The sequence below is a fragment of the Catharus ustulatus genome, chromosome 9, assembly GCF_009819885.2.
Source record: "Catharus ustulatus isolate bCatUst1 chromosome 9, bCatUst1.pri.v2, whole genome shotgun sequence".
NCBI lineage: Eukaryota > Metazoa > Chordata > Aves > Passeriformes > Turdidae > Catharus > Catharus ustulatus.
Window position 1 is genome coordinate 29,885,556 of NC_046229.1, and position 13,578 is coordinate 29,899,133.

At 40.0% G+C, this 13,578-nt stretch overlaps 1 protein-coding gene across 6 annotated transcripts in view; it reads right to left on the reverse strand.

Moving 5' to 3' along the window:
* DNM3 (dynamin 3) overlaps positions 1-13,578 on the reverse strand; it is a 166,779-nt gene that overhangs the window by 57,823 nt on the left and 95,378 nt on the right. For all 6 annotated transcript variants that reach the window (XM_033067352.1, XM_033067351.1, XM_033067350.1 and 3 more), the window contains one exon: positions 5,548-5,657. In XM_033067352.1, the coding sequence (XP_032923243.1) occupies positions 5,548-5,657 (110 nt within the window). The remainder of the gene's footprint in view (positions 1-5,547; positions 5,658-13,578) is intronic.

Here is a 13,578-nt window from a genome sequence, read left to right on the forward strand (position 1 = left end):
GTGAGGGATGGAAGCCTGGTTTGGAATCTGCCTTGGGGCCACACAGACACAAAAGCTGCCCCCAGCTGTCAATACCTGCACCATACTCTCTTTTATAGGTCATGCAAAAAATATTTGTCAATAATGACAAGAAAAGAATATATTCCAGAAAAAAAAAATCAAGTTTTTTCCTTTTTTTCTACTTTAAGGGAAAGCAGTTGGCAATAAAGGCTGGCTATTCCTTGAGTTTGTGTATTTGTCCTGTTCTTAAATATTGTACTCTCCAGCATTTTAGGAGTTTGTTTAGAAATGTTTGCAGCTTTTTTCCTGGATTAAATTTGTAGGGCTTTTTAATTAAACAGATTCTCTCTCTTCCATTTTGAACAGAGAGGGCTCTGAATAGCTTACAGTCCAGCTCTTCCTGGGGCTTAGCTTTCTGAGTAATTCAAAAACAGTAACTAAACATACATCTCATTTTAGGCTTTCTCCTTTAGCCTGGCTTCTATCCAACACCTCCTCTGACCCGGTCTCCTTTCACTAGTTCCCTTTATTTTGGCTCTTGCCCAATTTCTCTTATATATGGATAGCAGTTAACCAGTTGCTGCCCATGGCCAGAAATTCAGTACTTAAAGCTCTAGTACATTTGGAGTCCCAGAAACGACTTGTGCTCCATCCCCTTCTAGAGCAACAACATCTATCCAAAATATGCAGGGATACCTTTCAGTGAGTACACAGTGTGATTTCCTGGGTCCTGCCAGACACCACAGTTCCCTGTGCAATATGATTCCTGACAGACAGAGTGTACTCAGGAGTCAGCAGCTACAATTCCTCATCTGGCAGTTCTATTTTCAGCCCTATTGTGTGCCCTCGAAATGGCCTTTTGCTTGCTCTCCTCTGGACATTTATCTGTTTGTCAGATTGAAGACCTGTTTTTACAGACAGGCAGCTCTGGAGCAGGGATGGCAGATTCTGTCCCACTGCTTTGGCATTATTGAGGGGTATTTTGTTCTCAGGAACCCACTCTTGTGAAAATGAAAGGACCAGTTCTGTGCTTTGCACTCGCTCCTCACACCCCTCTGTCACAAAGAAGTGCAGAGGTGAGGAAAGCAACACTTTCATCTGGGTCCTGGTTGGGTAGCAAAGCAGAAGACAAGGAGAACATCTTCCTCTGCAAGGAAGGCAGAATTTCACACTCTGCTCCTGCCCCTTTGGCTCTGAGGAAAGGAATGAGTCTGAAGAGGAGCAGAAGAAAGCTTCTGATCAGGGACTCTCCACCAGGTAACCCTTCCTCACTCTGTGGATACTGCTCCCAGTAAGGCTTGAAAATTCACCAACCTATCAAACACTGCAGCCTACTATCACTTATAACCCCCAAAGCCTGTACCTAGGAGAGTCCCTACTCCTACAAAAGAGAATTCATCTCTCCAGAGTAGGAGAAGAGGTGGAAAGAAGCTTTTTCTCTGCTTCTAGCAAATGAAGACAGCTTTTTTTACTCAGCATCATTTCTTTAATTAAAAGGGAGGTATTATATAAATGAAGTTGTAATACAGTAATACAACAATTTCTTGACCAGTAAATCAGGAAAAAGGTGCAATTACACTACTTCAAAGGCAAGAGATGACTTTAGAACAACAGACACACTGTCAAAATAGTTCCACATGGATCGACAGGGCGAGATCATGAGAAGTAATGAGTGCTTGCCCTTCTCAGGGGGATGGAGAGCTGGGACCTGCACACATCCTTCAGGGAGACACATTTAAGACTACAGTACTTGGGTAACAGAAAAAGCACCAAGAAGTGAATAATTTTTACAAGAAATACATGGAGAATAAATCAACCATTTGGAATTAAATCCTGTAAGGAAAGTCAACTTTCTGGGATGGACAGAATTTGTTTTCTTTGTTCTTGAGCTCTGAACAAGAATCCTACCCACTCAGCAATGACAACATGACAGGTTAATCTGCTGAATGTGAGCTGAGATGCTGACAAAATCCTCTCTTCTCCATTTCTAGCTCTGCCTAGAAAGTCACTCAGTGGCTACATGTACACTGCCTCACACTAAGCTCCACAGCAGTACTGCAAACATTCTTTCTTTTCCTATAGCATCATTATTTTTAAATACTCAATATATTTGATGTCTTTTTCCAGTGTAAAAAAAAAAAAAAAAACAGACTTGCCACGAGTTTCCTGTGGAGAAAATGGATAACACAAAATAGCACTCACTTGACAGCTTTAGGTTTAGACACACACTGCCTGAACCCACAGCTCGACTTCAGTCACTTAAAGGCATTTTTGGATCACAGAAATCATCCAGGAATCACAGGGCACTCACTTGAATTTACTTTGTTTTAATATCTAGTTCTCCTAAGGTAAGGAAACTAGAGGAGTCCATTGCAAAGGCCTTCCATGGTGTCTATAAATTAAGTAAATAGCCCATTCAAAACCTTTAAATGTATTACTTACTTTGCAGAAAAACAAACCTAACCTCCCCGTTCTTTAAGTAATACTGTAACTATTTTCAGGCAAAGTTTTCCTTTTCCCACCCTCACCTTCTTTTTTTTTTTTTTAAAGATTTAATTAGAAAGTAACATGAAAATAATTTAATTATTTCACAACACAGCCTTTTCATAAACACACAATTATGTTCATTTCATGAGAATTTATCTTCACTGTGAAATCAATCGTCACAGTCTCCATTTACCCTGCATTACCAAGTCACATTTGATTCCTGTCAGAGAACTGTTGACTTCTGCAGTAAATCAAAATGACAGATACTGTTAGTTTCCTTCTCCATCTATCCCCAGGTCCCAGCTAACTCAAGATGGTTTTTGCAGTGAAATGAGTATTTTCCTGGTAACTATATTTCAGGGCTGGAAAGGTTTTCATAAGTGGAAAAAATGCAGTGCATAATCCAGGAAACTATTGAAATGTACAGTATCAGAAACATATGGCTGGAGCAAATACCTATGCAGTGAGGGGCTGGGAATGAAAAAGAGAACAAGCTTATTAAAATTCTTTTCCTAAAGGGTTTTTTGCTTAAAAATTAAAATACTTTAATTGAACATTAAGAAAGATTTCATAGTAAGGGCGAAAAATGCTGTAGATTGTGGGGGGGGGAGGAGGGAGGAAAAAAATAAACCAAAATAATCTCTGTGCTATCATGGAAGCTGGAACAGATGATTTTGCCTTTGTTCTTTAACGATCTACATCTTAAATTGCAAAATGGTTCCATAACCAGAACCCTCAGTGGGTAGACTTCGAAAGTCGATTTCTTTCTCAGTTGCTAAGGTTTTTTTAATTAAAACAGCAACCACTCCACCACCCCCAACCAAAAAAAAAAAAAAAAAAAAAAAAAAAAAGCCAGAAACAAAGTTAATTTTTTACATGATCTTTGAAAAGCAAGCCACACTCACACACATACACACACGAGAAACCACAATTCAACAGATTACTACAAAGTAAAGCAACAATAATAATTCTTATTTCAATGCATCTTTATCAATTCCCTTTTTCAGTTTCCTTAAGAACATGGGATAGGGGACAGAGTCCCCAGCCAGATCACTCTACTCCAGAACCAATATTCCTGTTTTTGCTGACACATCCATGAATTCAGGATTCAGTGGAAAGTGATACTAATGTTGTTTTGATCAGTTTGTGCCAGGAGGCAGATTTTTAGAAATATCAAAAATCAGCTGGTTTACAGTAACAGAGAAACTGCTGTTTTAATTAGAATTCAATAAATATTTCTTCAAAAACAACTTCTGCCTCCCTTAAAGCTGCAAGACTGATTCCATGATCTGCCTCTCCCAAGGGAAAGGTCTTTTGTGGTCTTACTGCTGTGCTGTCATGTCTTAACATGCCCATGTGGATGTAAGGATGTTTTTAGAGCAGCTTGCAGAGGCTGCAGGGTCTACTCAGAATCCCAAAGAGGCAGGGTTATTACAGACATGGCAAACATTTTAGACATCTGATTTTGAAATCCTTGATGTCTAGTACAGATGAAGATCAAGTGAAAATGTCAATGTCCAGCTATATACCATCTAAATAAATCCCAAACTTGCCAATGGAAATGCTTCTCTTGGATTTTCACAGCAGTTCAGTGATTAATACTGATGATGATGATAATATTCAAAGCCAAAGGAGAAACAATGAGCTAAAATTAACAAATTTCTTATGGAAGTAACCTAATATGGACAGTTGCTATCAAAGTTACCTTTCCTGATGGATGTAAACACAACACTGGGATGATCCACACATAACTACAGCAAGAATCATCAGAATTACATTCATTTCCAGCATCCAGAGATCATTTGTATTTTTAAGAACATGAAAAGCTTTTCAAAGCTTTTTTTCTGTGCTCCAGAAATGCAACTGGTGGAGCATTTGAAATGTTATTCCCAGCTAGTATGTGTGTGACATGCTTTCAAAGGGCATCTCCTGGCAGACCACGTCCCCTTGCAGGCTGGCTGAGGTGGCAGCAGACACAGGCAGAACCTTCCTGGGCTGCTTCAGGCTGAGCCTGACATTGTGTCCTCACATTTCTGGGGTCAGCAGAAACTTGACAGCCCAGAAATCCCGTGCTTTGCTTTTGATTTGCAGGAGGGAGGGGCACTCCTTGCTTCTGAAATTCTGGCCACTATTCCTGGCCAATTTGGGAGCAGAGACAGCTTCCTCTGCAGAGAGCTACATCCAGCCCTCATCATCTTGAATATCTGAAGGTAATGCCAAGCTTTGGTGATGTGGTGGAGAAGCAGGTGTGAAGGAATTTAGCAGTAGAGGGAAACAAGGATATCTGTCCATGCTACCCCTGCAATTCAGTTTACTTATTTGCCTGACAAAAAAAAACTTACAGAAATTGCCCCTTATCTGCTAAAATACAATTCCACTGGAACAGCTACAAATGCAACTCTCCTCCTCAGTTAAAAAAAAAATAAAAACTCCACATCACTTTTATGTCTTTTGTAACGTTTAAGGAAATTGTTTGTGCACAGTAATCTGAACTGGCTGTGCATCAGGAGTAACTTCCATAGAGCACCTGCAGCACTTAAAACAGAGAGGAGTCCGAGAAGAAAAGTGGGTAAAAACTAAAAAGCAAAGATTTTATTAATTAGAGAAGTAGAGGAATCTAATTTTTCTCCATTCAGTAGTGTTTAAACCCAAACAAACAATCAAATGAGTCCCAAGATTAGTGACAGGCAAGATTTTCCACTGGAGAAAGTGAAAAGCAATGACTTTAGTGATTTACACCAGTTGAATCTGGTCACAAGGTACAGAAGTCATGAATGTTTTGGTAAGCCTAGGTGACTGCCAAATAAAACAAAAATAGGATCAGGAGATGATTATTCAGCCATAAGGAAGGACTGGCTGACTCATCATGGAGCTGTTTCACCCCACGAGTGGCTCGGAGGACACCAGCCTCTCATCCCATGGTTATGCAACAGCAAAGCAGCAGATAAATCAAGGATAGCAAGACCTTACTCAACATGGTGGAAACAGCAGAAGTGCACTCACAGTTATTAAAATGATCCCATTTGATAGAAGTATCTGCAGAACAGCACCTTTTCTTACCTCTGCTCTGTGTTAAACAAAGCAAAGATGTGTTTGCTGGACATGAAGCTCTTTTCAACATCTCGCACTTTCAAGTTGTCCAAAGGCAGCATATACTTCTTCTCTTTTTCCTAGAATTAAATGGATTAAAACAACACTGTGTGAGAAGAAGCCTGATGTCAGCAAGCTCTGTTATGACCTTGGTACATTTGTTATCATAAGGAAATACCCAAATTTAAATGTCTGCTTATCTTTCATAGACCTACCTGCAAGAGAAATGAAACCTCAGTTTCAGTTCTGTTTTTCACTGACCCTTTTAAAACATTTCCTAATAAAAAAAGTTCACCTCAAACACACAAACATCTACATTTGTTATTTTTCATTCCTCTGAATTCTAAAAAGGCAAGGGTCAGACTTAACTAAAATAAAAGTGTCTGATCAAAAAAGAACTCTTTTATGTCTGCACAGCAAGTGAAGTAAGTGGTGACATAAGTTCATCTCTACTTTGTTGCTATTATTAATTATGTAAGCATGGCATTCAATAAACCCACACAAACTTTCACTCTGCCAGTGAAAAATACAAAACCCATACAAACCAATCAAAATAATACCATGTACAAAATCAGACTCTAATCTAACCAGCTTATTTCTCCAAATAGGAATGAGTTATTCACTCTTGCTGTAGCCAACTCCTTTGCAATTTCATCACAACCCTCATTTGCAGCACAATCACTCTAATTTCACCTTTTCCAGGTTTCTTCATTCCTCTCACTTCCAATTAAGAACTAGCAATACTCCCAAGATAATTTATTATGTCAGAACAAAAAAACCCTGAGATTATTAGCTGTTTCCATTGTGTTAAACTTCTTCAAGTCCGTGCACTGATGGATAAATTGAAGCGAACCTCTCCAGTTTGCTTTGCAAACACACCTGATGTTAAAGAGAAGGATCCAAAGACAAGAGGCATCCTCAAAGGCCTCATTCTGGGCTTGCACTCCAGGATAACACTGCTCACAGGGGTATTTACACAGCACACTTCAACACTTCCAAAAGCCATTAAGGCTTTACTGCTAAGGTTGGTGCCCCCATGGCAGAGTGCAGAGAGGCTTTATGCCCTGGAATTCTTCAGTGGATACTAAATGGGGTTTTTGTGAATTTGGTTACCCAATGACCCTACAGAACTTCAATAAATCACCCAAGCTGGAGAGCTTTGATTCCTTTAGAGTCCCTTATCAGCATAAAGCAAGGTTGACTGGTCCCTGCCCAGCCACCAGAGCCAGCTCTGAAGTCCAGCACCACTGCACTCCCTGAAGTGTTCTGGGCTGGGACACTGCTCAAGGAAAAAATATGCATGGGACAAGAGTTTATTGTATGCCATGGGCCAGGACAAAGGGACAAACCAAACTAGGACTCAGTCTTCTCTGGATGTGTTTCCCAGAATACACCAAGCAACTTGCAGGGCACAGGACTGGAAGATGTGGAGATGTCCTGGCTGGGCTGAATGTGTGTTCTGTGAGGGCAGATGTAATTCATCTTGGCTGAGCTTCAGCAGATTGCAAAACTAAGCTGGATGAGAAAGGCCCTTAGAGTGAAACTATAAAAATACTGTGACATGGCCAACAAAGGCTCACTTTCCTAGACAGCCTCCTAGCAGGCCTCAGGAGAGGAAAAAGATTTCAAAAGCCTTTCTGGAAAAGCAGAGTTTCTCTTGTTTGAGATACAAACTCACACTGTATTCTCTTGTTGAATACAAAGGTTATTAAATTCAATGTATTACATACATTTGATGGATTCTGAAACTACCTCTCTCTTAACCACCCAGGAAATTATTCCTCACAGAAGAAGACACATAGATACACTCATCACTGTCTCATCTAACACCTGCTCCCATGAAGGATTCTAGTCCTATGCCCCTCTATAGTTGTTTATCACAGTTCAGATCTATATTTGCTTCCAGGGCATCTGTATGGACTGAAGCCTTGAGGTTCCCCCAGCAATCACCCACTCAGTGAGAATTACCACTGAGATAATAAAACTAAGCCATGTACATCAATAATTTATCAATTAAAAATAAATAATAGTAAACAACCTAAATAAAGAACTAAAAAATACTTATGTATGCAAACTATAAGTACTTATCCTCTATTTTGCTGTTTATATCCTAACTAGTATAGTAAATAAAAGGATAACAATGTATTAGCTCTGCTGCCATGACAAAGGGACACACACTTGAAAAATATTCTAGCATATATTAAATTTTGTATCAAAAGCAAGTATTTTCTTTTTCAACTGAAAGCTGGACTGCAAGGCAATGTAAGATACTTCGTATTCCACTTCAAAAACTTAAGGCAGGTTATATATAAAAAAAATTATTTGGGGCAGATATATTCTACTTGGGTAGATATATTCCATCATAGCTAAGAAAAAACTCCAAGATAAGTCTAATTTTTTCTTTAAAACTTATTTTTCAGTATTACAGAATAGGCTTATCATGACTTATTATTCAATTACTGAAAATTTCAGAAGTTTCTGATGAAGTGTTTCTTCTGACAGACACTATTTACTGACAAACCAAGCAACCACAGATGAATAAAAATAGAAACTGATGAAAAAAATTATACCAAGAATCTGATTGTCTAAACAAAAATTCCACAAGCAGGAAAGTTATATAAATGTTTGATGCCAAACTGTGAGAAAGTGTTTCTTCTGCAGCCACCAGGAAAAAGGAAATGCCTACTGAAGGCTAAGAAGTGGTTGGTATTTATTTACATGGCCTCCTACCCACATGCTGAGACAGGGCAGTTTCCAAGAAAGGGAAATCACAGGGTGCCTATGCTTGAGGCAAACAGAGTCACACAGGAGAGATCAGAGCTAAATACTGCTCAATTCCAGGAGAAAGGTATTACTGGGACATTAAAGAGTGGCAGCAAAACTCATTGCAATTTTTTTCCCCTCCAAAGCAGCGGAAAACATACAGAAATGTAGAATGAGCTAATTCAACAGCAGATGAGCCCAGCATTTCAGCCTAAGCTCAATTAATATTATGTTATGGAAGGGCAAAAAAAAAAGCTCCAGCCAGGATTATTTGTGCATGTTTCCCATCCTGAGAAGCTGACAGCATAAGAAACAGGGAATGCATGAAGCCTGAGAGGAATGGGGCTAGGCACACTTCGACGAGTGATTACATGCACATAACTGTGGGTCCAGTTTGTCCCCCTCAGCATTTGTTCTTTCTTATTTATAGATTTTTATTTTTATAAAGGGGCAGAGAACTTAAGCGTGACATGAGGGGAAAAACCAGCACATGCTGATCTCACGTAGAGACTTCGCCTCTCTTTTTCCAGAGCAGAGGAGAAGAAGGAAAAAGTGGGAGGTAGAATGGCCCATTCCTGTCCCTGTGACATGAAAAAAATTCCCTATACTCCACCTTAGAAAAACAAACGAACCTGCTGGCCTGGGGAGGCCCTTCCCACCCTGGAGACGATGTTTCACCACTCGTGGGCATAAGTAGCACTCACATCCTTAATGGACCAATTCTGTTCTCCAACAGGCAAGGGAGCTGCCAGGAACTGACAGCATGATGTAAATATGCCATATTACAACTGCCCCTTCCTTCTGCACTGTTTAAATGTACTAAAAATAAATACTGCTCAAGTCCAAAATGGCACAAGGGATACAAAAAATACAAGAGCAGCTCCCCTTCCCCCAGCAGGGTCTCAGCCAGCACTTCCAGGCTAATGAACTCCATTGCATTTTCAGCCAGGGGCAGAAACCGCTTCAGAAAGCGTTCTGTGCTTTTGGAACTTTCAGGCTTGGTCAAAACAGCAAAAGAAACCTTGGACACAACATCAGTAAGCTGGATGATAACAGAATTCCTTTGCTTCAAAGAAAAGACATTGTTAAATGACTTCAGCTTCCTCCAGTTATCAAAGGTGGTTCTTTTGTCACTTCAGGCTGGCTAAGGCTCGGCAGCAGCAGCAGCACAGGCTCTTCTCCACAAGAAAACAGAATTAAAGTTTATGCAGCACAATTCAAGCACACAGTGCTCAGGTTCTGAAATACAGGACTGAGCCAAGCACTGGCCCAACTGCACTTTCAGCTACATCAAGAGAATTGAGTTGGTTTGCTCACCACTTACCAATGCCTTACAGAACACCAGCTTTGAAATGGAGGGTCATGACACCAACCAAAACCTGTCTGTGTGGGGACCTTAAGTTCAAAGAAATCAAGCACAGGCCACACTGGGAAGGTTGGAACAAAGGTTGGTTTACAGCAGGATCCATTCTCTGCATCAGCTGAGGAGTATTTGTGTGCACTGAGAGCAAATTAGATACGCACAAAATGCTTCTGCCATTAGTATGAGGCATTAACAAGTATTAGGCATTGATGAGGCAAAAGAGTGAACTGCTTTAAAATCATAAATGGAGGAAGAACAGCTTCAAAATAAAGCTGGAGAACAGCAGATAAAAAACTTTGCATTTCTGCCTCTGGACTAGATTTCCAGACTGACACTGTAGTGCTCTCTGGATTTGTTTGTGCATTCATACTCGGGGATAATAGTTACCTGACCCACAGGCATTGTGCTCCACCTTGTTTCTGCCAGCAGCCAGTGATGGCAGGGATTCATTAAATATCCTGTAATCAAGGCTCTAAAACCTGTAGGTGGAACACCCAAGCCAAGCAACTACTTGGCAAAGCAGTTAAGCAGCAGAGGCAGAAAATAATCCCAGAGCAAAGATATTCTATAGTACTGTACTATTTTATATGGCCAGAGCAGTATCCACATTCTACAGAGACACAAGAAGCAGTGGCTTGTGAACCTGCTGAGCCAGAGTGATCTGTGTTAAAGAAAGAAGAAGAAAAATACTAGAAGTGTAAGGAACTGCTGGTGGTCTGTGCCTGTTTACTCCCAAAAAGGAAAGGCTCAGCCTTGTTTACACCTCAGAGCTCTGGCTGCCAGTGCAAACAGCCTGCTCTGTGGTATTTGATGAAAGTGAAAACTATTTAGATGCCTCATAGAAACCCTCATAGAATTCAAATCAATATCCAAGAATTTACCATATTCTGACTTTAAATATACCCAAGAGAATTTTCCTGTGTTTCTGTTTCAGTTTGTATTTCTCTCTCAGTTGACAAAGCCACACAACATCTTCACAATGGTCTCTGCTTCACCACACTTGGCTTTAAAGCATGCTTTGAAAAATGAAGCATGAGATTCTCAGACACTACTGCAAAATTCTGAAGAAAAATAAAGCAAGTTATTTTATTACAGCCTACTTAGCAGAGTGGGATTCAAGCCTGAGCATGCTCCTGGGTACAGATGTAGAAAACATAATTCTAACATGTCTATAAAATGAAGAAGGAGCTGCTTTACCAGAAAAAACAATGCATACCTAAATATTCTAACTTTTTTATGAAAAGCACTGTAAAAGAAAGCTTAATAAGTCGCAGATGAGAACATGTTTCTTCCACCTATGCACCTCTCCCCTCCAGTCTTCTAGAGTCAACTTCAAATTGAAAAACTCATGACAAAAATGTGACAACAGCTCAGGCTGATAAGCTGGGCTGTTAGGAGAACAGAGCACATGGCACAGAGCACAAATACCAAATCTTATATTCCTTCAGTCTTACAAGTCTTTATCTTTTGCCATGGTCAAAACATTGAGTTTCTTATACAAATCAAAGCTGAAAATGTCAAACCTGAAATCACAGCTAAAAGAAAGATCTCATGATACAACCAAGTTATTTCAGGTTTCAGTTGTTATCTTTCTGTATTTTGCATTTGTACTATCTTTTTTCAGGCAATTATGCACACTTCTGGCACTTGCAATTTTTCCTAATCTTTTGGTATGTTTTTCCACAATGTATTATTAAAAAAATTTAAGAGCCTTGTTATATCTGTGCTGTTCCTTCAGAATTCAGCTATGGGACTAAACAGCAAATCAGTCCTTAGTCTGGCCTTTTTGTTCATTTTACAGACTGTTGCTCACTTCCCAGTGTGTTCTTCCTTTCATAAGAACCAGCATTATATTTTTTTTTCTGCACTTTTCTTTTGCCCAAATTTCTTCACAAATAGAAGAACAAGAGTTTGCAACTCTGCATTTGAAATATTTCGACAAGAAATGGTCACTGGTTGTTCTTAGAAAGCAGTTTTCTACTGTGCCACATTTCAAGACTTCCCAGAAAGAAATCAGGATAGGTTGTCTCTATTTTGCTGCACAGGGAGCTGAAGCTGCAGTTTGAATTCCTAGAGCACACCCCAGAGCAGAACCTCACAACCTGCCTGCTCAGAGCTAGGCAGCCCCAAATTCCTCCTTCTCCTTGCCTGGAAGAGAGGATGGGCACAGAATCCTTGGGGAGAGCTGACAAACCTGCTGTACCTGCCTAATTCCATGGGGTTGCTGCACATCTTTCCCCCATTTCCCTCAGAAATGAGGGGGGACTGTGCAAGCAACCCATTGCAGAGTCTGAATGGCTGCATTAAATAAACAACCAATTAAAAAAAAAAAAAAAAAGAAAGAAAAAAAAAGAGATCTATTAATTGCACCGGTACTCCCCTCTGCCTTTACATAATCAGTGCATCAAACACAAGGGCAATAGTTCCTGGAATATATAACAAATTCAGTGTTAAGTTTGCCCCTCTCCAAAAGAGGTGTTTATTATCACAAGTGAAGGGCTGGTCTTTCACTGGTCTGTGCTGTCAGTAAAAGGATCAATCTGAGAAAGGGCCCGATGAAGAGGAAATCTCTGTTTAGCTCCTATTAGTTAGGATCTTGAAAGGTCATTTTGAATTTGGGAAATCTTGTCTGGGAAAGAAGCCAGCAATTCCTCTGAACTGAAGGGATGTTGGCATTTAAAACTCAGAGAAAGCCCCGACTGATGAACCAGTGACAGTCTGGAAAAATTCTGCTGGATGCGCCAAGTGCCTGCTCCAAAGGTAGAGGGGGATAAATGTATCCCCTGACCTTTTTATCCCTTGCTACAAAGCATTCTTAGGACAGCTTGTTTTTCTCTGCTGGTGCTCAAGTTTTTGTTTTTCACTCCTTACCTCTGCAGAGCATCCAAGAACCACAGTGGTTTGTGGGAGCAGCAGTGCAGGATGAAGGGCTTTGGAGCAGCATGTCTGTGCTGGCACAGAGGGACAATGGCACACCAGGCTCTGTGAGATCAGGCTTCTCTGTTTGCCTTAACAATTCTGATTATCACACACATGTGTGTGTTTAAAAATATTGTGGGTTTTATATATATGTATATGGTTTATATCTATATATATATATATGTGTGTGCATGTTTTGATGGTGGGATTTTTTTTTATTTACAGAAAAAACATAATTATTGAAACCTCTTTGAATTGCATTGAAATGCAGCTCAGATTTCAGTCCTGGAAAGGTGATGGTCTGGCTGGATGAACCTCTCTAGTTCTAATGATCTCTTGCATTAGGAATACTAAGATAATAAAAAAACCCGTAAGGTTGCACTGTATTTTCAGCTTCAATGCCCTTAACTTGAAGGTACAAAGAGCATCTTTCATTTATTAGCTTCCTGTCATTCCTTGGTAGGCACATGAAGAAGGTGCACCTTTGGTACAGAACCTTTTTGTCTGCTGGAAAGGCATTTCCTAAAACTGCTCTGGCTTTTTTATCTATTTCAGTTTCTATAAAGTGAACCCTAGAAAAACTCAAACTCAGGAAGCCACCAGAGACCTTTCCCTGGGTACCAACTGAAGTATCTCCAGAGACCCTACATCCTTTATGTATGCAGAAAAAAAAAAAAAAAGATCTTTCCTGCAAGATGTAAAATGATAAATATGCAATTACATAATTCTGTAAAAAACATTAAGCAGGATTTTCCTGAGGTGATGCATCTGTCTCTGCAGGACTCTAAACATGCAACATAAGGCACACAGGCAAATTAGCTCATGGCACTTAGGCTGCCCTGCTTGCTTGTTATCATTAAAAGCTTTCAGACAGCAATCAATTTCACTGTGCTGGAGATTACTGCAAAATGCATTAAGAAGTTCACGCCTGTGGCAATGGTCACTGAAAATATTTT